This window comes from Bactrocera tryoni, chromosome 4, assembly GCF_016617805.1.
Source record: "Bactrocera tryoni isolate S06 chromosome 4, CSIRO_BtryS06_freeze2, whole genome shotgun sequence".
Taxonomy (NCBI): Eukaryota; Metazoa; Arthropoda; class Insecta; order Diptera; family Tephritidae; genus Bactrocera; species Bactrocera tryoni.
In genome coordinates this window covers 75,320,063-75,347,468 of record NC_052502.1, presented here as the reverse complement: position 1 = coordinate 75,347,468, position 27,406 = coordinate 75,320,063, and the positions used below count along the sequence as shown (strand labels likewise).

General features: G+C 37.3%; 3 protein-coding genes across 4 annotated transcripts; 2 read left to right on the top strand and 1 right to left on the bottom strand.

Moving 5' to 3' along the window:
* The first annotated feature begins 580 nt into the window (after positions 1-580).
* LOC120774340 lies at positions 581-24,653 on the top strand. 2 transcript variants are annotated; one of them, XM_040103902.1, is made up of 7 exons: positions 581-1,792; positions 1,855-2,338; positions 10,798-10,974; positions 13,684-13,825; positions 15,080-15,326; positions 15,390-15,488; positions 24,570-24,653. In XM_040103902.1, the coding sequence occupies exons 1-6, from the start codon at positions 1,005-1,007 to the stop codon at positions 15,475-15,477; spliced, it is 1,926 nt and encodes a 641-aa protein (XP_039959836.1). In that variant the 5' UTR covers positions 581-1,004; the 3' UTR covers positions 15,478-15,488; positions 24,570-24,653. The 2 variants fall into 2 exon arrangements, with proteins under 2 accessions (XP_039959836.1, XP_039959835.1); XM_040103901.1 differs by lacking the exon at positions 24,570-24,653 and having other exon boundaries at positions 15,390-16,155.
* On the bottom strand, positions 16,848-18,664 carry LOC120774341 (V-type proton ATPase subunit D 1). Its single transcript, XM_040103903.1, has 4 exons — positions 18,520-18,664; positions 18,273-18,390; positions 17,755-18,118; positions 16,848-17,701 (listed from the first exon to the last, which is right to left on the bottom strand). Exons 1-4 carry the CDS (start codon positions 18,558-18,560, stop codon positions 17,484-17,486), a joined length of 741 nt encoding a protein of 246 aa, XP_039959837.1. The 5' UTR covers positions 18,561-18,664; the 3' UTR covers positions 16,848-17,483.
* LOC120774342 (dopamine N-acetyltransferase) lies at positions 24,634-25,777 on the top strand. Its single transcript, XM_040103904.1, has 3 exons — positions 24,634-24,856; positions 25,020-25,289; positions 25,508-25,777. Exons 1-3 carry the CDS (start codon positions 24,659-24,661, stop codon positions 25,679-25,681), a joined length of 642 nt encoding a protein of 213 aa, XP_039959838.1. The 5' UTR covers positions 24,634-24,658; the 3' UTR covers positions 25,682-25,777.
* Positions 25,778-27,406: the final 1,629 nt, after the last annotated feature.

Sequence of the window (27,406 nt, the reverse complement as noted above, 5' to 3'; positions counted from 1 at the left end):
ATGTTTTTGTCCATACGTACGACATGACCTAGCCAGCGTAGCCGCTGTCTCTTAATTCGCTGAACTATTTCAATGTCGGCGTATATCTCATAAAGCTCCATCGTTCCATTGAATGCGATATTTACCGTGGTCAACGCGCAAAAGATTATAAATCTTCCGCAGAACCTTTCTCTTGAAAACTCGTAACGTCGACTCATCAGATGTTGTCATCGTCCATGCCTCTGCACCATATAGCAGGACGGGAATAATGAGTGACTTATAGAGTTTTGTTTTTGTTCGTCGAGAGAGGACTTTACAAATTGATCGATCAAAATCAAGTTCTCTCGGTTCTGCATTTGTATCTCAATGTCTTTCGGTCTCATATCTCACGAAGGTTTTTGATACCCATTTCTACCATTCATTTATTTTTGCACAAGTAACGTTATTTTACAGAAATTGCTGCTTTTGATAGTTCTACATATTTGTTTCATCAATATACATACATACATACATATAAGCTGCATTTTACCTTTTTTCCCATTCGCAGATTTTATTTAATTTTGCTAATTAGAATTATGTTGTCTTTATTTTGCAGAATTCTTAATATTGACCGTTAATCCATAAAACCACAGAAGCTTATTTAAAAGAGCATCTGCATTAGCCACTACTGGCAGCCAAGCGTAAGAACATCAGGCGCCTGATACTGAACGAGTTAGGCAAAAGAAAAACGGAGCTCTGAAAAACGAAGCTCTGAAAATAGCGCCGTTATTTGTTAGTGAGCGGCGTGAGCGGCGTGAGCGACGTAGGAGGGCAACATAAATGCAGAAAAAAACTAAAAGAATACTGCTAATCTGAAGAAAATTGACATAAGCAGCAACGACAATAACACATGACAACAACAACCACACGGGATCAAGCTGTTGCAACGTGCATACTAATCACAAAACCATAAACCACAACTACAGTTGCTGTTGTAGTTCTTGCTGTTATATTATTTGCTTAGCGGTATATAAATCGAAGTACTCATGCTCTTGCAACGTCTGCGCATGTCACTCAGCGTGCTGCAGCTGCCACTGGCATTGTCACTGCTGTTAATGTGTCACGGTGTCTGGGCAAACAGAACGGCAAACGCGTCGGCTGCTTTAAAAGCTGTCGCGCCCCCAACAGCCGCACCGTCGTTGGTTGCACCTTTGGTTTCGTCATCGGAAGCCACGCTTCTAACCACGCAGCGTCTATTTCCGACAACCACAACAGCGGCGTCCTCGGCAGCGTATGCTAGACAGGCGCGCGCACGTCATCGCTACGATGATGAAGTAGCGGATGTGGAGTCTGTACAGCCACATGCGACGACTACCACCGTCAAAGCGTCCACTGCCACTAAAATTGGACGCAATGTTGGTAATCTGCCAAAGAAGCGCTATAAAGTGCTGGCCGTGCATACGAATTGTACGCGAGACCTCTTCACGATGCGCATCGATTTGAATCGCGACTTCCGCGGCCTTGTCTATGCCAAGGACTTTCCGTTAGAATGTAGCGCGCGCGGCAATGCACATCAAAATGTCACTTTGCGGCTACCCACATCCGGTTGCGGTGTGCGCGCTGAGCCGCGCGCAGACGGCGTTATGGAGTTGTCTGTGCGTGTGATGCTGCAGATGGAGCAAAAGCTGCGCCAGAGCTCCGATATATTGCGTACAGTGCATTGTAAGCTGCCGCCGACAGCGATGGGCATGATGGTGGGGCCGATTGCGGGCATGGCGAGTAAAAGGGCTAGGATAAAAGCGGGACAACAGTGGAAAGTGGCATCGAATTACAGGTAAGTTGGGTTGTTGTAAAAGTTACCTGCGTGCTAATAACGGATTACCGCGTTCACATCAGAAACGGACGCATGCGCACACTAAACGCGGCGCAAAAGCATAATAACCATGCAGCAGCTGCCGCCGCCGCACAAGCTAATGAAGATTTCACCGACGCGCCGCAAGCGGAAGCGTCTAATATTGAAGCGCAAACATTGAAAGAACAACAGGGCGATAACGCAGAAAAAGAACAGGAAATCGCTGCGACCGCCAAAACTGCAGAAACAACAGCCAAGCTCGACGATGTCAGCGGGGGCGCTGGTGATGGTGGTGCTTCAACTAGCGCGGCCAATAGCAACGCCACACCGCGTGTGCGCATTTGGCTTGAATTGGGCGGCCTTGACGGCACCGGCGCGGTGGAAGTGGGCCAAGCCACTACGTTAACTGTGCGCGCCATAGTGCCCGGCAACATGGGTGTGCGCGTGGTGGATTGCGCAGCGCTCGACGGGCTAGGCGAATCGAAGCAGCAGCTGTTGGACGATCGTGGCTGCACAATAGATGAGCAGGTGAGTGGGCGGCGGCAAACGCATATATAAATAATTAATAAGCGAATAAGCGAAATATTTTATTGGTATAGAGTGGCAAGGTTATCTAGTAACGCATTTGTTAATGAGCTCTTTGGTAGTCGCTGCCGTTGCACAGAAGTGGGATGAGGCGCGTATAAATAGTCTCTAATAGCGTTCATGCCTCGTTTAATAATCGTAATCGTTGAATACGAGAATTTATCCGGCGTTTGAATGCGTATAGTTCCACCCTTCATTTGTGGGTTAATATCACACGCCCAACGCAACGCCGGCATAGCTGATTTCAAGATTTCTTTAATGATTTTCAATCTCTTGCAAATATTTATCAATGCTTAACGAGTTAGGCACCGTTACTGATCGCACGGTTGGCCGTTGCAAAAGCGGCGTGATGCGTCGCTCATGGGTATTTCATTTTGACGCTTTGCAAGATATACATACGTAAATTATTTGTCTTTATGTACACCCGAAACAAAATTTAGCAAACTCGCGCTTACTTAATACATTTAAAAAATTTCATAAAACCCGCGTGGCTCTCAATAATCATTGATATACATATATTCTAGTCTTTTAACCTACATTTATGTAAATTACATGTCTGCTTTGTCTCTGCATGCCGCTGTGTTGACGTTTTAATTTTTCTAATTTTTTCTCTTCTTTTCATAGATTTCTTTAACAACCTAACCTCTACTGCTTCATTTTTTGTTATCTTTTGTCTTAATAAAGCAACCGTTATGATTGTAGTAAGAAAGATATTTGGGCTCTTTGATAAATTAGCACGATTAGCGTAGCTAACGATTTGGTGATTACCCAGAGTGGTGACCATTATGAAAACGAGCACTGCGGAAGAAATAGCAAAAAGACACAACTTTCATTTTTAATACAAACTTGATTGACGCTTCTTTCTTTCTTTTTCTTATTTTTTTCACTTCCATACCCTGCGTATCTTTGGTTCTTATGCTATGCGATATATTCATGTTGTACCTTAATTTCTATAATACCGCTATTTTCATAGTCAGCAAGCGAATTCGCATGAAATTTGGTTTACAAAGTGGAATTTTCGGCCATTTCTTCTATTTTGCCATCGAACGCTGTTGATTATTGAATCTGCTTCTAATTAACTGATCTATCAGCTCATTATTAGTTTATCAATTTGAAATTGATTCAACATCCAAGTTCATAATTGAGCGGTGAATCAATTCTAAATCTTCACTTTTGCTTGCTTTTATTGAAGTTTCAGTTATGTTATTCAGTTCAGTTTTAGGTATCTATGTTGTTTATATGTTAATAGCAAATTTACATTTAAGAAGTATGTAAATGACAACAGTGCTGTTCTTTATTTCATTATTTTGCCTAACATAAAGAGATATTAGAATGCTGTTTATAGGAAAGTGTTATTCAGAGAAAGTGTGAAATTGTTAAAAATATAAAACAATATATTGAGGTTTTACAAAAAAAAAAATCAAATAAATTGATCCGTGTAAAGAGACGATGTAGCCATGTATATCTATATGTATGTATGTATATGCGAAGTAGTCCCTCAGATTTTTGAGATATCCAGCTGATAATTTGCACCAGTCATTTTCTTCCTGAGAAGCTGCTCATTTGTCGAAACTAACTACTATAGCATTTCGCTGTCATACATTTTGATCTATTAAAATCTAGTCATTGCATGAAATTTTGTATGTGACAAGATACCTTCACGAATTCAACGTAGATTAATACTGAAGGCAATGCTAGAATTCCCAAATAATTATTTTCAGATCGGAGTACTATAGCGAATAGCTCCCATACAAAATGGCGGATCAAATCAAGTAAACAGGAAATAGTCGAGTGGGGTGAAATGTGGAAAGGACGGTGGATGTGGAAACAATTCGAAGCCTAATTCATGAGGTTTTGCCATTTTTTTCACTCACTTGTGACAGACCACGTAATCTTGCCGGCCGACTTTTGCGTTTTCCACGTTACGGATAAAGTTCTTTTTATACTGGGTTTGTCCTGAAAGTAATATGACTGATTTTTTCCGCAGCGACTGTACTTCGGAGCATGCGCGCACCGACTGGATTCGGTAGAGGGCGTTCCCAGCGCCCTCGGCTGGAGACTCAGGAAAATGATTTTTTCGTGAGTGGTACCAGCCAAAAATGCAGCGTTCGTTCAAGCAGAGGTACGCAATTAAATTCTGTGTGGAACTCGATAAATCTGCGACAGAGACGTTTATATGATCAAGCAGGCTTACCCAGAAGTTGCTTTCGCAAGAAATGCTGTGATTCTGTAGTACCAGGCCTTTTTGGAGGGCCGGGAAGAGGTCGCTAATGAAAACCGGAAGAATGAGCAAATCCAAAGTTAAAACGATGCTTATTGTCTTTTTTGCCATCAAAGGCATCGTCCACCATGAATTTGTTCCTCCTGAACAAACTGTCCACCCAAGTTTTACATGGAAGTCCTGAAGAGACTCAAACGAAAGGTCAATCGGGTCCGACAAGACATCGCAGCCGATTGGAAGATGCACCACGACAACGCCCTGGCTGACACCGCCTTTCTTGTGAACAGCTACCTAACCAAGCCCGCCATCCCAACGCTTCCGCAGCTGCCCTACAGATCAAATATGGCCCCCGGACTTTTTTGTTTCCTTGCCTGTAAAGGCCGATGAAAGACAAGCATTTTGAGGCGATAGAAAGGATCCAAGCGGCATGCACCTCGGCTCTCAAGGTTATTTCTCAGAATGCCTTCCGTGACGCCTTTAATGCTTGGAAATCGAGCTGGCAGCGCTGCATCGACGCATAAGGAGACTATATTGAAAGCTTTTAAATAATTGTAACGATTGTTTCAATAAATTTTTTTAAATCGACTTAGTCCTATAACTTTCTGGACAAACCCTGTATGTTTGCCATATATTTCAAAAAGCTTAAAATTTTATCTGGACCAAAATTCGTCACACAATTATTTTTAAACGTCTTGCGGTGTATTTAAACCAAAAATTGCTTCATTCATTTCAACAATTTTCTTACCACACGACCGCTAAACGTTGTATAAAAGGCACACATTATTATTATATCTGTAAAGTGCTAGGTAAATGGGTTGCAACTGACGCTTCCACGCTATTTTATGCTTGCGGTTATGCCTGCCTGTGGCACTATCCCACTAAGCTGTACGTCCGTCCACACGCCTCTTTGCTGTTACAACGCTTTCGTCTAATTATGCTAAATGTTAGAACAGTTTGTCCATTATCTTTATTTTTCAATTTTTTTTTCCACTACATAACAGACACATTACGCTGTTATTGTTATTGTTTTTTGCTGGGTATGCGGTTACAAAGCAATTAATTATTCAACGCTTTGGTTGAAATTATTTTTGCCTAACGGCTGCCTCACGCCTGCGCATTACACTACACTTGTTCTATGCGCTTGCGTGAATGTTTGTATGTATGTACACAGCTTTGTGTGGTTAAGATTTAGGGAAGTTGGTGGCTTAGTGCGGGCAAGAAAGCGCCGGAAAAACAGTTGTTTGTTATTGTTTTTTTTTTTTTCATTTTCCTTGCAGCGCTTCGCATAGTTGAGTAGATTAAGAGGTCACAATAATTAGCCATGAGTGAAATATTTTCCATTAGCATATTTGGCACGAATTCTCCAGACACACACACACACATATACAAATGCGCACACAACAGCTTAGTATCATCCCGCTGGCATTGTGTCTCAACGCATGAAGTGGGCCAGCGAAGAAGGTTCTGCCATTGTCATGCCATGGCAACTGGTTAAATGTGGTAAACGTCGGCCTAAAGCGTGGCAGCTATGTGACCCAGTAGCTATGAGCTGGCTTTAATTGTTTCTTGATGCGCTACTGCGCGCGCGCGCATTTGCATTTCCACTGCCGCGCCAAGCCATGCCGAGCAGTGAGCACCCGTTGTGATGTGTTCATAGCATAAAAGTACAAGTTGATCAGTTCATCGAGTGTGTGTGTGTGTGTAGCACATAAATTATTACAGTTCAGAGTAGTTGCATAGGTTTAGCGTTCGCTGAAAGAATAGCCGCCAAGTTGTGGCGAATGGCGCACGCAGCGAGTGATTTCCCATTCCCATTCTCATTCTCGGCGCACAACCCGTTTAATATGTTTCAAATAGATTTTCATTGTTTTGATTTTCATTTTCATTTCGTTTTCATTTTGCTTAGGAGGTCAGTGATGTCGGTGGTGCCGTTAATTTATCACTACTCGCCTTCATTCACACATACATATACATATGTACATGTGTTTATATTGCGGGTATGTTTCTGCATTTATGCTTATTCATCTCAATTAATTCTGTTTATATGTATGTATGTGTTTCGCGCAAGTTTCGCACGACAAATCACCGCAAAGGCACTTCCCTATTTATTTACGCCACTTTCAAATGTCAAAATGTCATTTAATTCGCACAGCTGTGGAAAAGTGTTGACCTTTAAGCAAGATTTATTAGTCCATTAGTTCAAGAAAGTGTTATCATGAAAGAAATAAAGTAAAGAGCAGGGAAACCCAGAAAGAAGAAGTTTAATTCAGCTGCACAGGAGCTACAATACCACTCACAGGTACATTTTTCAGTTTGTATGGCAGCTATATCCTATAGTGGTCTGATATCGGCGGTTCCGATAAATGAGCAGCTTCTTGGGGAGAAAAGGATGTGTGCAAAATTTCAGAACGAAACCTCAAACACCGAGGGCGTAGATCCCGTAAATAGAGAAGGACTGGTACGCGGACATGTCTAGATCGATTCAGCCGTAACGCTGATCATTTGCAAACAGGGTTTGTCCGGAAAGTAATAGGACTGATTTTCTTCCATCGCGACTGTACTTCAGAGCGTACGCGCACTTACAGGATTCAGTAGATGGGGCTCCTAACTAACGAACGAGTGGGTGGTCAGTTGTCTCCGAGGACATGGAGAGTCAGGACAAACATTTTTACGCATTTAAATTCTGTGTGAAACTCGGTAAATCTGCGATAGAGACGTTTGATATGATCAAGCAGGCTTACTCAGATATTGCTTTAGCAAGAAGTGGTGTGTTTCGGTGGCACCAGCCCTTTTTGGAGGTGCGGGAAAAGGTCGCTGATGAAGACCTGCGACTTCGACAAACACCGACAATGTGACTCGTGTTGGCAAAAGTTTTGAACTCAGACCGTCGACTAAGTACATATTCGTTAAATTGCCCAAATGCTAAATTTATCAAAATCTATGGTTCATGACATTGTGACGGAGAACTTGAACATGCGCAAGTTGTGCGCGAAGATGGTGCTCACTGACGACCAGAAATTGCGGCGAGTGAAAGTGTGACCCCCAATGCTTCAATAACGTAATCACAGTTGACGAGTCGTGGATCAAGTGACACATGCCGGCGTCTTCTCGTCCAAGCAGCATGCAACTTGGCTCTCAAGGTTATTCCGCAGAATGCCTTCCGTGACGCTTTCAATGCTTGAAAATCGCGCTGTATCGACGCTGAAGGAGCCTAAGAATTGTAACGATTGGTTCAATAAATTTTTTTAAATCGACTCAGTCCTATTACTTTTTGGACAAACCCTGTACATATGTGTGGTCTCTATCTTATACCAACCTATGTGAGTTTCAAAGAAGCAAGTCTGCTCGTGCTATAACTGGTTCACCAATTGGTACTAGCCTTAATTAGGAATGCTGACTGTAGTGGATCGGCTTTTTGAAAATCTCGAATACTATGTTAGGCTTCTCTCTGTATGAGCAGTAAACTGTTTCGATTCCACAATTTATTGATTAAAGAAACGAGCCGAACTGGTATTGCTATCTTTTTAATACAACGGGATAGTAAAGGAGGTCTCTCCTGATCCGATTCCGAATTAGGGTTGTGAATTAAGATACCACCGACGCAAAACCTCCAGCTCTGAAAGGAAGCAGATGGTACTGGAGAAAACGCTACAAGGAGATAGAACTTGGACTGTCTTGCTAATTCAAGCTGTAAGTGACTTCAGTGCGGGATTAAGAAGAGGAAGACACGTTTTTTTGCCAAGCTCACCCCTTAGGTATTGTAAAAAATCCAGTAAGCGAAGCTTTGAACCAAACTAAAGCCATAAATATGGAACTGAACTCTGCATGAACTTCCGTTTTTTGCCGCTGTCGTGATTCGCTATTGAAGTCTCTTTCAGCAGTTCGGATTGCATTTCTTATTATTAAATCATAGTTTTTTCCGACACCTCGTTGCTTCCATTTCCGTCAATATATGTACGTACATACGTAAGTGGAGCTGCCCCGCGCGTTGTTGTTGATACTCCATGGCGTGCTTTTGTTTGGCATTTTTGCGTTTTTTCACACTTTTATCTCATTGTAAAGCGCGAATTTTTCACACATCTATTACGCTTGACAAACTAAAGCGTTGCCAACTGCAGTGGCAGCGTAGTAATGTATGCTTTTGTGTGCGTGTAATTTACACCCGCCTTATGATTATCCGTCTTTTATGGAAGAAACATTGAACTTGACACATGTCTGCATTGGCAGCAAATGCATGCGGCACCTGCGTCTCCGTCTCGTCTGTGTACGCGCCTAAACTCTTTTGTTGTCGTATTTGCTCGCATTCACATTGTTACGGACATTTACGTAGGCAATTGTCATTGTTGACGTTACGATATTTGATAGGACATTGACGTATGCACATATTAGATTACGTAGACTGATCGCTGGCGTAAGCTTCATATATCTGTGGAGCATAGTGCCTAACCGGAAAGAGGTGCACAGTTGCAATGCATATTTTATTACAAAAATCGTTGATAATTGTGTAATAAAGTTCCGAACACTGCAGACGTAAGTTATTTTTAGGTTATGAAATGAAAATGACAGATAATATCACAGTCGATTTCGGAACTCTTATCGATTCGGCGCTAGATGACAGAGAACCAAAACTCAGACGGTAATGTCGTCAATATTCTGAAAGTATAAGAGCCGTGCTTGCTTACCGTATTTCGAAAAAATAAGCTTGTCGACGTTAGTATCAAGTTAGGCATTTACAGGGTTTGTCCGGAAAGCAATAAAACTGAGTCGATTTAAAAAAATTTATTGAACCAATCGTTACAATTATTTAAAAACTTTCAAAATAGACTCCTTCTGCGTCGATGCAGCGCTATTTGCAAGCAATGAAGGCGTCACGGAAGGCATTCTCCGGAATAGCCTTAAGACCCGAGGTGTATGCTGCTTGGATCTCCTCTGTCGTCTCAAAATGCTCGGAAAATTGCCTCTTGTCTCGGGATCATACTCAAAGATCCATGACTCGTCACCTGTATTACGTTTTTCAAAAATGGGGGATCACTTTCACACATGTTCAAATTTTCTTGACACACTTCCACTCGCCGTAATTTCTGGTGGTCAGTGAGCACTTTTGGAACCATCTTCGCGCGCACCTTGCGCATGTTCAAGTGCTCCGTCACAATGTCATGAACCACAGATTTTTATAAATTTAACATTTGGGCAATTAAACGGATACTTAGTCGACGGTCTGAGTTCAAAACTTTGCGCGCACGAGTCACACTGTCGATGTTTATCGAAGATGCAGATCTCCCAGCAGAGTCTTCATCAGCGACCTCTTCTCGGCCCTCCGAAAAAAGAAAATCAGTCCTATTACTTTCCGATATTTGAAACCGACAATTCAGCCAGGCAATTATAAAGTTCTGTGTTTATGGAAAGCCCGTTTCGAACAGTTCTTTTCCCAAACCTCATAAATAAAACTGAGAATTAGACTTTTATTGAGTAGGATTTTATAAGTGTTGAGTGCCTTTCGGCAACGTTACTCCCTTCAAAAGGGTTTTCGCAACTGCGTTGCCTGGTAAGGCCTGTGGAGATGACAATCTGACTCTAATTTAACTCTGGGACAACCCGATATGTACCGTTTAGGTAAACGCCAGAGGTTCTCGTGTATTCCGGAATAATGCGCAACTTACAGCTCTTGGTAAGTTCCATTCCAGACACGTGGATCCATTTTTTGATCTGAACGATCGAATATTTTTTCCGCGCAACAGGCGATTAAGTACATGAAAAGGCACTTTAACATTATTTAATATTTAGCTTTGGGTGCATTGGTGAGCTCTGTTAAAATGCGCGAAAACGTAAGTTCATTAAACCTGTTAACACATCTCTCATACCGTTGGATGTTACGTTACGCTTCATATAATGCAACTCGTAAAATAAATAAAGAAATACAAATACAAGAAAAAAACAATGTTACGCTATCCAAAGCACAGTAATAAAGACATTTCTGAGTTATGCGCGCGAATTCAAAAAAAGTTCGATTTTACAGCAACAGCTACAATAGACTTACGTTTGCATGTGCCGTTAGAAATTAAAAGAGGGTAATGTTATTTAAACATTTATATTTTTTTTTTACCATCTAAGTGCTATTATGCAAATCTTCCACTTTTTAAGACAGAGTCACCGTACTAACACGATTTCGCTACAATTCCAGGTCATGCCGCCGCTGAATAAGCACTTCAAACCGTTGGACGAGGGTTGGTCGAAGCAACAGCCGGACGATTTAATGGAGAAAACATTCACGGCCACATTTCCAGCCTTCAAATTTCCCGATCGCGAGCGCTTGCATGTGAGTTGTGGCGTGCAGCTTTGCAAGGGCAAGTGTCCGAATGTGAGTAGCGATTTTGATTACAAAAAAAATTTAAAATAAGAACAAAAAATGATATTTTGTTCGGACCACTATAGCTTATAGCTGCCATACAAGCTGACCGTTCAAAATCAAGTTCTTGTATAGAATCTTTTGTATTTGTGAAGGATATTATAGCTTCGGTGCAACAGAAGTTAATGTTTTTTCTGGTTTTTGATCAACAATTTAAGCGAACTGAACTGACTGTTTGCAAGCAATTATGCACGTTAGTCAGCTCATAATTGAATGAAGTCACCTGGTGACTTCCAAAACATATCACATCGCGGAGTAATAGTCCCAAAGCATTGGCCAGGCACGGTGCCTACTTTACTTACATAGATCAAGCTTCACGTGGGATCACCTCATCAATAACATGACATCTAGACGCGAGCCAACTGCCGGCAAACTTCCTGTGAGATTACTTCGTGACTTTTAAGTCACATCACAGCGAGACGCGAGAGTTACTTAAGCACTGGCCAGGCACGGTGCCTGTCTTTCTTACATAGCGCCAGGGGCAGCCAGCCTTTGAAGTAATTTCGTGACTTTTAAATCACATCACATCAAGACGTCAGAGTTACCTGAGCACTAGCCAGGCACGGTGCCTGTTTTTCTTATATAGAGCCAGCTGGCAGCCAATCTCTGTAGTCATTTCGTGACTTTTAAATCGCATCGAAGCGAGAAGCCGGAATAACAAAAGCACTGGCCAGGCACCGTGCCTGATTTCCTTATATAGAACCAGCCGGCAGCCAGCCTCTGAAGTCATTTCGCGATCACATCACAACAAAACGCGATAGTTGCTTGAGCACTGGCCAGGCAGCTCTTCTTATATAGAAACAGCCGGCAGCCAGCTTCATGTGAGGTCACCTCATGACTTTTAAATCACATCACATCGAGGTGTCACCTAAGCACTGGTCAGGCACGGTGTCTGCCTGTTATATAGAGCCTGCTGCCAACCAGTTTTAGTTCAGTTAGAGCTATACATATAAAATTATATACATTTAGTTCTTGTGGGGAAAACCTCTTTAATTGCCAAGATATCTTCACAAATTTGCCATGGATTATTTTTCAAGATGAGTCTATAATGTCTGAACAAATATTTCAGATCGTGCTTCTATAGCATATAGTTGCCATATAAATTAATTGAATAAATCAAGATACAGGTCTTTTTATACTTTTTATGCTATAAGAAATATACCTGTGAAGTATATTATAGCTAATGGTGCAGCCGAAGCCAACTTTTTTCTTGTTAAAAAAATATAGACAGGGTTAAGTCTCCTAAATTGTTTGTCAGAACCCTATGCTAGTTTTCGTACAAGAAACAATACCTTTCTGTCACTTAGAGTCGACTTTAAGATTGACCGAAGCTTATTCAGCACTTTCTTATAATTGGCTTATCTACCAAACTTCCTTCTCAAAACATAACCTCATTTTTTTGTAAATAGTTTATTCATCGAACTTGCTGAATTTTTCTCAGATTTATAGAATATTGTGATAATATAAGCTTACAAGCCCACATGCATGTTTATGCAAAACCTAACCTCAAAAAAAATTGTTTGAAGGACAGCAGTTATTACGCGCATTGTTAGAGAATGCGTATGTATGTATGTTTAATTTTGCCAAAAGAAAGACAATTAGTCGCTAATGGAATTTTATGTTGGTTTTAATAATAATTCAATGTTAACGGCCCTCACATCCCATAACAAAAAACTAAATAAAAATAAAAATAAAAAAAAAATAATTTTACGACGAATTCGCGCCAGTCATTGTTTTAACAGTAAATTAGCGAATGCTTACCAACAAAAGGCCATTAAAACATTTAAAACATAAAAAATATTAATTTCGTAATTATTTGCACGCATTTTACAAAAAAAAAAATATTTTAGTACATGCATGAATATATACATATATGTATATATGTTAATATCTAGATAAATATGTTGTAATACAATTGTAATGCATATGCGCATGCAGGTATGTACGTATGTATGCTTTTTGGACTGCCACGAGTTTGGCGCGAGTTGAATGAATCGCACTTTTGAACACATAGCGCGCTTGCAACAACAATGGTAAAGACTATATGGGTAGAATGACCACTTGCCTGGGTGGTACGAGCAGCAAATCGTTACACATTGTTTTCTTGACAATCTTTCGTGAGCTCCCAGCTCTTTGTGGGTATTTACACGCCGCAAAGTCATTGCGTTTACTTTTTGCTTGCACATACATACACATATACATACAAATCGTAAATTTGAGTAATTTAGCTGCTACACAATTCGGCAGCAGGCACAGCGTTGGCGTTGTGCACGCATGCGCATTGCACAAACGGCGCGACGAAGCGCGCGAGTGGGTGCACAGTACAGAGACGGCGCGCCAAGTAAGACTCAGCATTAATCTAATGTTATTTTCGCATTTGTAGCAGCTGATGCGCGCTTTATTGTTGTTGTGTTTGTTTTCATTTTGCTACTTGTTAATGCGCGCAATTAAGCGATACAGGCATGGCAGCGCGACTCGAGGCCAATTAACTTGTTGCAAATGCTGAAAATTAAAACAAAAAAATTTAATTCATTGTTTTTTAATTATTACTAGCATTTCGATCTCATTTCGAATTTCTGCAATACTCATTTGTACTAGCATGCACAATTAAAAGCATTTTTCCACAAATATTTTATTTTTATTAATTTTTTTTCATGTTAGGTGAATTGTCGCAGCTCGGAACCGTTACAGCTGAGCGCTGACAAGCACTTAGCACGCATTGAAGTCTTCAATTCGCTGGCGGTGACGGCACCGCAAATTGAGGTGGACCGATTACGCTACGATCGACGCTACAACATGAGCGGTAAGTGATGATGCAAACTTTTAGAGATTGCACAGATAATAAGCAGCAGTATATAAAACCAACTGTGGTTGATACTGTATTTAATATAGAGATTCCGAGGTTTTTTGTTCCATTTTTTTTACGTGGCGGGTCCCAAACCCAGCGCACAACCCTGTGGAGGGGATGTTTCGCCCTCTTACTTTAACTCGCCTTCAAACGGATGTTCTTTGGCTACCCAGAGGATACTTGGTCTAGGGCCGGAAGTCGTGAGCTGCTTGAGCCATATGTAAAGGAATCGTTTCTGGACACTCCCAAGCGAATGGCAATCAGAGAACTTTCCTCACTTGCGTGAGCTTCTACACATGACTCCATCCTTATATGTATAAGGAGTTGAGCTAATTTCCGCAGGTCTGCCCATCCGTCAATTCTTTAACTGTGAATGTTCAAAATCAAGTTCTTGTATGGAAAACTTTTTATTTAGCAAATTCTCTTGACGAAATTTAGCGTGGATTATTATCCAAGACAACTCGGGTTTGTTGAGTTGAGTAAACAATTAGTTTAATTAGTTCAGATCGGACTACTATAGCATATATGTAGGTGTCATAGCAGATAGTTAGAAATTAATTGATGTTTTACACTGCGATCTATGGTCTATTGTGCCCTCTCCTATGTCTCATATTCTTACAAAAGTCCACGTAGATGGATCCAAGGGCTTTAAACCTGATTCTAAAAATTGCTGGGAAATTTAATCAGGTGTTCTGAAGTTTCCGGTTTCAAGTCGCAAAACTGTCAGCTTAAAAAAGATGCTTTGAACATATTATATACAACGCGACAAGGAGACGGAATTTATCTCAGGGGATTTTTATAATCTCTAAACCTTGCTAGTTGTAACTCCCCAATATCTTCTTGGCGTGGCGCATTCCGGCCACGGCTGACAGTGCCGTTCTCTCCTCATTCTCTCTTTTCCGTGCGGAGTAATTCCTTTATGATATGGCACTCCACCAAAATGCATGGTTCTGAGCCCATCATCCTGGCAGCCGCCGAGAAGCGGGCTAGTCATTGCCGGTTACACATTTTTGTCCCGGCACCCAGATCAGGTGTGTACGGTTGCAAACTTTTGGGCTGTTCAACCTTCCTCTACACTCTAATAGCAACTTAACTTGATAATTTGAGTACGCGTGAAAATTATTTTAGCTTCGTTGTAGCCGAAGTAAACTTTTTCCTTTTAATTTAATTTATTACATTCAACATTCGATTTCCTAACTCTTCCTCTAGCTGAAGAGTATCCACCGCATATCCGTCACCTCCACAGCGACGGCACGCTATGTCTCTCCGTCTCCAAACTGGCTATCTCCTTCTGCGTGCTGGGCCTTATCTTTCTGCTCGCAGTTATTGTGGCAATTTACTCGCTGATACGCGCACGTCGCCGCACCACGGGCAGCACCTGCGCATTGACGCCGCCCAGCAGCGGCACGGGGCATATGCAACGGGCGGAGCTTTGCACGTCCATGTTCTCATCGAGGTGAGTGTTCAAGAATTTATTAATGTTTAATAATATTTTTATATTTTTTCTTTTACTTTGCAGCAGCGAATCAGCGCAATCGGCGCGTTTTGGCAGCAAACTACTTATGCCCTACTATCCAAACACATTACCCTATGGTCGCGTTTACTAAGCCAATGCAAGGTTCGGCCTTTTATCTAATAATGCATGTTTTAGTTGTAGTTTTTGAAAATTACTGTTTAAGCTTCACATTTCACTCATCATCTAAAGACTGATTTTTGTAGTTTTCCTCAACAAACGCATTGCAAAACAAAACAAAAAATAATAGCAATAATTGTGAGAATTTAATTTTTACAAAAAATTAATGCAATAATACTCTAATAGCTACTACTTCATTAATAAGTTTACTTATTGCGAAAGAAATTCGAAAACGTTTTTGAAAAACCTTAGTATTAGTGTATGTAGAAAATGTTTTTTGACTTTTCTTTCTAAATAGTTGTTTAAGTCATATTAGTTGCTTCGCATGGTAGCGTAGTTATTGCTTAAATTTAATTTATGTAAATTGAGTTTATTAAAAAATGTATAACCTTAATTTTTTTTTAATTTTGTATCGATCGAATATAATATTTGTTTAAAAAGTAGCATAAGTGCACGTTTAGATATAAAATTCCCACGACAGTGGGGTCTTCGTAATCCAAACAGACCGGACCTTGATTCGGCCAGGGACTCTCAACGCGGCAGCACCGCTCAAAGTTACTTCAGATATGTTTTCTGCCGTCACAACAACAACAACAATTAATATTGTATTTTAGCGAAAAAGTAACATATTAATAAATTTTTAATTTCAGAAATTTATCAGCGTAACAATTTTTAAAATGCATTTTTGAGAAACATGCAAAAAATTTATATTAAAATAGTATGTAATATCAAAATTTATATAACATATCGAATTTTTTTATTTCAATTAATTAATCAATTAATTAATTTTTATTTCAATTAATTATTAATTATTTAATTTATTGAAAGATTTTTATTTGCGTTAAAAATCTTTCTAAAAATGTAAGCACCTTTCTTAGAAATCCTATTTCTCCAGTGTCTGCTGACAAAGAACTTTCAAATTTTTCTTTTTGTCAAAGCTAAAAGAAAGACGTTTACATTTACCGTAACTTTTTTGACGAAGCACCCAAAGAACTTGCTTTCCATAAGAAACTTTCTAAATTAATGGTGTGGGATATTATTAATAAATTTTAATTGCCTAGCTTATACATATATTAAAATATATTTAAAGATTACTTTCAACGAAATAAAATTTATATGAAATAATGCATTACATTTTTATTTGTCATAATTAAATTAAAATAAAAGAAATTCATGTAATTGAAATTACATAACGATTTTTATTGCTGTTGTTGTTTTGAGTCGCCACTTTTAACCATTATTTTAAGCCTTTTTATTCCGTTTTTTTATTTTGCTCCGTTAACTTTCAATTTAATTTCGTAACCCAACCAGCTTGCATACATACATACTTATATAGAACAACGATTTAAATAAATTCTAATGCAATTATTGCGATTTATTTATAACACCGTCTAAATCTTTAGCGCATTTTTAACACGCTTACACTTTTTAGCAGACATTTTATTGCATTTCAACGTGTTAACGTTGTTGTTTCTTTTTTATTTATGTTTAACTAAATTTGTAGAAATTAAAAGAATCACATCTAATAACAAGATAATTACACAAAACATCAAATTTGGTACAATACAATCAATATTAACATTACCGTAGCTGATGAATATTTATAAATGGAATACAGAATTTACATATGCGCCTTTTGTTGTTGTCTTAATAACGCAAAAAATTATAAAACGCTGCTTTTGTTTGTTTGTGTGTGTATGTGTTGAACAGTATTGTTTGTGTAGTGGCGAAAAACTTGTTTGGCATTTTCGTTTTTTTTTTGTTTTTATAAAGTTGCATGAATACTGTTGAAACTGTAACATTTAATTTATTTTTGTATACATTTTAGCTAAGTAGTTAGTAGTTTTCAAAACAAAAAACAAAATAGCAAATATATACACATTAAATAATGCGTTGCACTCGTTTACGAACGCTAAGATATATATATATATATTTTGCTTTACGCATTTGGATGACTGGCTCTATATGTTTATATATGGCTTAGAAGAGCACATCATCATCGCCTTCGTCCAAAATATTGGCCTGTTGGCGCACATCTATGCCTTGTTGTAGCAATTCCGCTTTGAGTGCCTCGGCCTTCTTACGCGCAATGCGCTTCTTATCTTGAATCTTCTTCAAACGGTAGAATTCCTCACGCTCCAACTCATCCAATTCGGAGATGATGTAAGCGAGTGTACGATCGATACGTGGAATGATGACTAAAATAAAATTTTGTTAGCAATACTTTTTCTCGTTGATACATTTTACTCACCATGCTCAATGGCGTTAACTCTTCTGTTTGTGATTTTAATAACCTCATCCAGTGTGACGAACGATGTCTGCAGTGATGCCAATTCGACCAAGAGTTTCACTGCGCTCTGATAATTCTTCTTCAATTTGGCCAATTGTTGACCACCACGAGCCAGACCAGCCAATTCGTATGTGTCAGCGCCGTCCTGATATGATTCGAATACGGGCAACGTTACACCAGCGACGTTGTCTTTCTTTGTACGGATCTTGATTTGTGCTTTGGTCACATTCTGCAATACAACTTGATTGAAATCGCCAGTGGTGAACTTGGCTTCGGCAAGTGAGAAGGCAGCCTCCTTCATAACGTCTCCCATAAGAGTTTTGGTCTGTAGCAAGAAAGTGAAATCAAACACATTAAGAAATTTTAGAAAAATGCGTGAACATATACACAAACACCTAAATTTTTATGAACTTATCACGGTCATGTGTAAAATGGGTGGGGGTGGGCGATTACGCGACCGTCCCATTATTGCAACTCACCTCAATAATTTTACCCAAAATCATACGGAAACGCATTTGCAGGGCATCAGCCTTCTTCTTGAGCAAACCATGACCCTTTTGTGCACCAGCCAGACGTGCCTTCATCAACATCTGTGCACTGAAATGGAAGAGTTGAGAAAAAACAAGATTTTGTAGCGAAAAGAAGGACTTTCTTCATTGGCTTATAAATCAGTTGTATCGTGCCTTTTAGTGGCCAAACTGTTCTTCATATGATAAACTGACTTACCCACGAGATGGGAAAATCGGTAGCCTGTCTTTGCCTGACATTTTTTATACTTTTTCAACTGATTTTCCAATACAATTTCACGAAAAAAATTTGTGCACACACGCAGCACCAAATACAAGACAAATCGTTTGGTCAGCTGACAAATGTCAGCAGAAATGTCATATGACCCATAAGCATGCGCCATCTAACGGCAAGCAAGAAATTCGACGTTGTACAGTGCGCTCTAGCGGTGGAGTTTGCATGAGCACTTGCTGTAAACGTGTGGCGTAAATTTATAATATTATTACAAATAACAAAAAAAAATAATATTATTTTAATAAGAATTTCAACCTCAAATAAGCATAAATGCACACAAAAATTAATATATTTGCTGCGAGCGGCTATGTGTATGTGTGTATGTTGATATATTGAAAAAACATATCTGTACCAGGAGAACATCAAAATTCTCTGCCTGTACATTGTGTATTAAAATAAACAAATTTGTTACTCATACGCCATGTACACCTACATATTTTTCCAAACTTGTCAACAACACCACTTGTATCATTAAAGTTTACCCAATTAAGACAAAGAACAAAAATCAGCAATAACTACAACGACAAAAACGAATTTCACCACCAAGCACTAGCACAAAGTACAAAATGTGTAATTGTGGCACAAACAATAAAAAGTATGGGCAGCGACGTCGACGGCAACGTCAACAGCGGAAATCAACAGTTGTGTGGCTGTCGGAACTGCGTTCGTCGTATGGCTTTTGTGCTTCGGCATTGTTGTTTGGTTTGTTGGCAAACGAACAAATTGCTGTATAATGTTGTTGGAGTTTTTGTAATTTGCTTTGTATATGTGTAATTCCATTTTTTCTTCTTGTTGTCTGCCCGACCAAGTGCACGAAGTCAAGTGAAAGCGAAATCACTGATAAAGCTACTAGAACCATTCCTAATAGTTGTTGTTATTTCATCGTTTTTACGTTTAAAGGCGCAAAATTGTTGGTACGAGTCACGTACAATACGGCGCCGACGACGTTAAATGCGACGAGCATGACTTTGGCACACGACTTTTGTAAACAAAGCGTATTTGAGTGACTTTTCGAATTTCTTTTCGCTTTTTTTTTGGTTGTGCGTTTTACTACAAAGAACACACCCCCAAAATGGAAAAACACAACAAGAATCAAAAATAGCAAAAATCATGCTCGTGTGTAAGCATCATTAAGTAGAGTAAAATCACGCATATGAGTGTGCCTGCCTCTTTGTAAGTATGTGTGTGTGTGTGTTTTCATTTGCTGCGCAGCTTCGCGGCCTTCAACTGTAACTATCAGCCATCAGCACTGCTGCCTGTCACCAATGATTGTAGTGAGTTAGTACACTTTTGGAATCCATAGGGACGCAACCGCACTTTTCGCAAAAATAATCTAAGATTATCTATTCAAATACATTTTATTGGAGAAAAATAAATAAGTTAGAGAAACTACACAATCAAGCGAGCTGGCGCAAAAGTCATAGAAAAGTTTAAAAAAGCAAGTGAGTGCGCAATTTTTATTAAATTTTCTACTTTCCATTAAAGTGTTAGCAATCAACAAGTAAAACTGTTGACTATTTTCATCTGTTCAAGCGCACAGTGCAAGCGTTTTCGCTGCTTCCCTTTAAGTTTTAGGCATTGCTTGTTCGTATGTGTCTATGTATGCAATTTGGTGTGTGCGTGCTTAAGTGTATTTTTTATGCGGGTGAAGAGCAATTTTCGGAATACGCATAATTTAACATTTAGACAATAGATACAAACTGGTTCTTCAAAGCTGTGAATGATGCATTTATGTGTGTTTTGGAAAAATGAAAATACTTAGATAAAAACTGAATGGCATATATGTACATATGTATTTATAAGAATAAAACAATGAAATTTGAATGTGTGAAGTGCAAAAATAAATATATATTTGATAGTCGAAAAAGTCTTTTCGTATTTCTAAGCAAACTTGATCTTATTTTTTTTATATTTATAATGAACTTTAACAAACCAACCGTACCATTTTGGTCGACCACTTTTTGTCACTTTTTCGCGAGAGACATTATTCCACAAGTGTAAAACTTTTCCGGTTTCTCGGGGAAAAACTGCTACAAATAATTTTCACAGGCTTCTCTTGAAGCCAACTTTACTCCATTAAGGGAGTTCTGCTTTGATCGAAACAAATGGTAGTCCGATGGTGCAAGTTCAGGGGTGTATGGTGGAAGTATCAAAACTTACCAGCCAAGCTCTCTCAGTGCTTGTCGAGTCATCAAAGATGTGTGTGGTCTAGCGTTGTCCTGATGGAAGACGAAGCCCTTTCAGTTGATCAATTTTGGCCGTTTTTTCCGATTGCTTGCTTCAATCTCATCAATTGTTGACACTAAAATGTAGAATCAATAGTGCGACCAGGCTGGAGCAGCTCATAGCGGATGATTCCTTTCTAATCCCACCAAACATTCAACATAACCTTTTGAGGCGTCAATTCTGGCTTTGCTACCATTTGTTGAGCTTCACCACGATTGGACCATGATTTTTTTCGCACATTAATGTCGTATTTGATCCACTTTTCGCCTCCTGTTATCATTCGCTTCAGAGATGGTTCGATTTCATTTCATTTCAGCACAGAATCGCAGATGCTAATTTGGTCTATTAAATTTTTCACAGACACTTCATTCATTCATGTATACGAGCCCTCCATTTTTGAGATATTGATCTGAAATTTTAAACACGCCCTTTTCTCTCCAAGAAGTTATTTATTTGTTGGGAACGCCGATATCCGCCTACTTTAACATAAAGCTGCCATACAAACTGACTGATCCAAATCAAATTGTTGTATGGAAAACTTTTTTATTTCAAGAGGTATCTTCCCGAAATTTGGCAAAAATTATTGCCTAAGGTAATGATATAATCTCCGAACAATTTTCTCAGATCAGACCAATATAGTATATAGCTACCATACAAACTGAAGCAAAAACTCAAGTTGTTGTATGGAAACTTTTTTATTTGATAAATTTTCTTCTCGAACTTTGACATAAATTTTGCTCAAATACAGTGCTACAATCTCAGAACATACCATATTATTTAGATCGGGCCTCAATAGCACATACATACATATGTATGTAGCTGCCATGCAAACTGAATACTCAAAATCAAGATAAACATCTTTTTATGCTTTAAAAATGCACTTGTAAAGGGTATCATTTCTACGGTGCAGCTAAAGCTAACGCTTTTTCTTGTTTTTATAAAAATTTAAAACTTTCACAAATTGAAGTTGTTGGCTTTGCTTGTGATGTGCTGGAGTGTTTCATCCTGCCACTTCGAACACTTCCAAAAAATCGAGCTTTTATCGCTTATTTGAAGTACCCTTGTATTAAAATGAAAATAAATACACAATTTAGAAGCACACGCATACATATGCACACAGCTCCCCATTCCACAACATCTAATTAAAATCTACTCGACTACATAATAGCACTCTCAGCCAACTTTATTATACCACTTCCACTTATCCAACGTTTTATAAGTCTATGGATATATGCATGTATGTATGTGAGTATGCATTTTTTTCTTTTATGCTTTGATGCCCTCAAGTGGCCATTAGTTTTCGGGCATATCAATTACGACCGTGCTCGAGTCCTCTAAAAAAGCTAAACAGTAGAAAAATCGAAAAAATGGCTTTTAGGCGTTAAAATATATGCAACGTTTTACATATCATTACATATATACATATATTTGTATGCTTAAGTCCTTACAAATATCCTTAGAGAGTCCTGCAAATGTAAACACCAACAAGTAATCAGGCGCTACACACCGACTATAACCGACTTTTTCTATGATTTCTCCTTTTTCATGCAGCACCAGCAATTGGGGTGGTCAGCACTTGACACTCAATTAATTTTGCTGGCATTTTGGTGTTTGAGCCACTCACTCAGCACTTAGCATTTTATTTCATTACTTTACTTTCACATGCATATTTTAACTTTGTATAGTAGTGATACTAGTTTTTTTGTTGTAGTTGAATTTATTATTGTTGTTGTTGTTGTATGCTATCGCATACAAGTAGCCATCACTTATGTGTGCAAGCGCAAATGATAAAGTGGCAGCAACTTAATGAAGTGGGGGAAAGGTTGCAGCGCACGACATGGCGTATACGCAACATTTTGTGCCAAAGTTTTGAAAGCTTTAGTTTTGCAGTTTTTTTCGACTTACACTTCAAGCCTATGTACATATACTCATCAGCTGCCTGGGATGTCATGCATAATATATATTGCAATTTTCTTTCGATTTTGCAATCGAATTAATGCCGATAATGTGCACCTCTCACCGCTCAATTGCGAGAATGCACCGCATATACTGCATACTCTACACACATTATGCGTTTGATTGATGGTTTTAGTGGAACAAAGTATGCCACGAGCAGCAAGCACTCATGGAATAAAGCACATATGCTGTCAAAGCGTAAGCACGCTGTTTTATTTTCACACACACACACATATACACATGTATGTATGTATATCAACGCTTGAATCCGGACTTTATTTATGTACAGGTCTGTCCTGCTATGGTTTTTGCATCAATTTTCATAGTTGTTGTGTTTGTTGTGCAATAATACATGGGTAAATTAAAAAAATTAAAAAATAAAATAAAATAAATAAAAAAAATTAATTGAGAATAATAAAATAAAATAAAAAAAATATAAGAAATTAATGTAAAGAAAAAATTTACAAAAAAATTTAAATTGAAAACCAACAAAATTAAAATAACTGAAACAGACTAGATAAAATAGCTTAAATAACATAATTTCTATATAAAATATTAATTACTAAATAATATCAAATGAATTTTTAATTGAACTGTAAATGAACTGTAGAACAAAAGGATAAAAACAAATAAGCTAATTTTTGATAATAAAAAAAATAATTTAATTATATTATATTATTATGCTATAAATAATGTAATTTTTATTAAATATTAAAGTATTTTGTAAGAAAAATTTGTTATTTAATGTTATTATTTTTATTTTTTCCGATCTAATAAACTAAATTATTTAAATAAAATAACAATTTTTTTTATAAACAAATGATTTTGATACATATTTTTTTTTAACAAAATAACAGATTTTTTTTATAAAAAAATTTTACATTAAAATGCTAAAAATATAGTATAGCCTACAGAGCTTTCCTCAGTTTTTGAGATATCGATCTGAAATTTTCTTCAAAGAAGTTGTTAATTTTTCGGAACCGTGTCAATATCGGGCCACTTAACATACATACATACATATGGAAAACTTTTTTATTAGACAAGATATTTTCTCGAAATTCAGCATAGATTATTGTCCAAGGTAATGATGCAATTTCCGAAGAAATTGTTCAGATCGGACCACTATAGCATATACATATGTATGTAGCTTTTATACAATCTGACCTATCAAAATCTAGATAAAGGTATTTTTATACCGCTTTCTGCGGTAAGAAATGCAACTGTGTAAGGTATAGTAGCTTTCTTTTAATTTTTTTTTACATATTTATTTTTTATATTCTTTCACTTTCCTGATCCTATGTATGGTGTTTTCGAACATTTGTATGTATTTATGTATCTCCATTCAGTCGCCGCTTTGTCTGCTCATTATAATTTCTTAATGTGTTCGTTTGTAAATTGAAGATTTTATTGCGACAATTTTAATTGAACACCATCAACACAATATTGCAGACACCGACTACAACAGCAGCCGGAGGCAGACGACGATTAACGCATATTGCCATACAAATATACATACATAAGTATCATATGTATGTATGTATGTGCAAAAATAATATGTTTGTCGATATGTGCATATACATATATGTACATAGATCTATGCATATCTAATAAATAGTAATTAACACTTATTCGCCAGGCGCTATTTATATAACCCAATTTAATTGCAAATAATTACGCGAATAATCCCAACGCCAATAAAGTGTTTAATACACAAATATAGCATACATATGTATGTATGTATGCATGCACGTGGTTGCTAGTAATTCACACATTTAATTCACTTTCGATTGCAGTTCTTATTTGCCGACTCAAAGTGCCACAGCGTCTTCACGTGCGTCGCCACAATATACCGCCTCCATCGTCTAGCACAGAAAAACCCATTATGGAATACAAATTGATAACTGAGGACCGTTTCGACGATGTCGTTGCACATTTAAGTACCAATTTCTTTGCCGATGAGCCGTTGAATAAGGCGGCGGGTCTATGTCGACGCGGGGAGGGTCATCGAGAATTGGAGCAGCTTTGCTATGAGACACTTAAGGATAATTTGAGTTTAATGGCTGTGAACGAGAATAACGATGTGAGTGAAAAAGCGATTGAAGTGCAAAAACAAAATATTAATAATAATAAAACAAAAATAAATTAAATAAATAAAAATAAAAAATTAAAATTTAAACACAAAAATAAAAAAATTGTTCAAATAACATTTAGTATAAACAATAATACAAACACTCTATTCATAGATCGCTGGTGTGCTGCTCAACGGTGTTGTCTATCCGCAAGATATCCTGCAAGCTCACGAGCGTATCGAACTCAGTGATGATGAACGCTATAAGAAAATATTTCGTTTATTAAATGAACATAATCTGCGTGCAAATATATTTGGAAATTTCAATGTAGCACGTGCCTTTGAGGTGCGTATGCTTTCGGTGGATGGACGCTTTCGTGGACAGGGTATTGCTAAAGAGCTAGTGCGGCGTAGCGAGACAATCGCAAGGGATTTTGAGTTTAAGGTGAATGAAAAATTGCAAATTCAACAATTGATTAATTATTCAAATATTATGTTTTTAGCATATATCTATTTTTTAATATTTCAATATTTTTATATAATATTTTGAATATTGCTTAAATGTTATTATTGAATATTAAAAAGTTTGTGCTCAAAATTTTATTTTACATACATACATGTACATACATATGTATTTTTATAACAAAAAACAATTCTTTGCAGCTCATGAAAGCCGATGCAACAGGAATTTTCTCACAAAAAATTCTGAAATCAAACGGTTTCAAGGTACTGAGCGAATTCTACTATGATAAGTATACAGATGAATTTGGTAAACCAATATTGTTGGTGGAGGCACCGCACATTAAATTGCAGCTGCTATACAAACTGTTGGAATAAGGTGCATATACAGGTATGAAAAAACTGAGTTTAAAGTGAAATAAAATTAATAAAAAAATATATAATACAAAATGTTTTAAACAGAATAATAATAATGAAAAATAACATAAAATAATAAGAATAATAAATATATTAAATACAAAAAGATTTAAACAGAAATAATATTAATAAAAAATAACATAAAATAATTTATTAAAACTTTAACGACGGCACAGTATTCCACTAATATGTGTAGATAAAAAAATATATACATACATATATAGTTATAGTTTAAAGTTATAAATTATGTGTCATAAAAAGAGTAAAACCACTATAAGAACGCAGTTATTTATACTAATAGACAGCATTAAAATAAGTGTATATTAACAGCGCAGACAATTATTTATAAGAAACACATTTTTATTGCCATAATCGCATATTTATTAGTATGTAAATTATTTATTAACCAACTTTAGTGCAAAAGCCAAGCATGTAGGCTATAATTAAATATAATTTCATATACATACACGCAGATATACATATATATATATTTATTAAAATATACGAAAAATATTATTTTCTAAAATTTTTAATACAATGAATACATACGCACTGGTTAAATGTTGCAATAAATACTTTATAACCGCGACAATAAAACAATTTTGTATGCGCGATGTTTCTACTTTTCTAGCTGGAAGTACGGATGTACTAAAATAAAGATATAAATTATACTATTAAACGATAAAGACATACAAATATATGTTTAAATATATGTAAGTGCATGAGATTTCGTACAAATGCGTAGGTACAATTGTATGCAGCGTGCAGACTGCAAATATTTAAATAATAATTGTTACCATAAAAATGTCTTACGAATAAAATAACAAATATTGAAAACAGCTTAAAAATACTTTAAATAACCGGTAACAGATAATTTATACAATTTGGAAAAATTCGTTGCTATTCAGAACAACATAGATATAAATAATAATATATTTGTTTGTAATAAAAATAAATAAATAGTTATCCAATGCGTTGTTTACTTAAGTTAAGAGCTTTGAAATTTTGCACATTTTTTGGCACAATGAAAATAATTTTTATATCATTAACTTCAACACTTGTTATTTTGTAATGTTGCATTAAAATTCCCTAACATTTTTTATTTATTATTTTTTTGTTGAGCGTTTTTCAATTATGGTAAATGCTTTAAAATTAGCAACTCGTCATTCTCATCTATTTTTATAATTATATAAATGTATATTATGTTGTCTATTTTGTTTTGAAAATATACAACTCTTTATACTGTGTTGCCCTTTAACACATTACTTTTTAAACATTTTAGACTATAAACACGCACATACTTGGTTTCAGCAATTACACATTATTTGCACTTATTTTATCACAATATTTAGCTCGCCACCCTTGACAAATACAATTTACGCTTTCTGTAAAATTGAAGCTGAAAGTGTCTTCGGTAGGCTCCTAATACTTGAACAGGAGGTTAAATGAGTTATTGTTTTGCTACTTTTGCTGTTTCAAATGAGCAAAGCCAGGAAACCATTACGCTGAAAATACTGGAGGGACGCACAAGCAGGCGCAACAGTCAATAAAACTAGTCATTAAAAACCAGGAAACTGCTTTTGTTAAGCCGGTAAAAATAAATGCGTTGGTTAAAACATTGTAAATGCTGTGTAACAAGTAATAGTAAGCAATATAAAAAATTTTGAAAGCAATACGTCCCTCTGA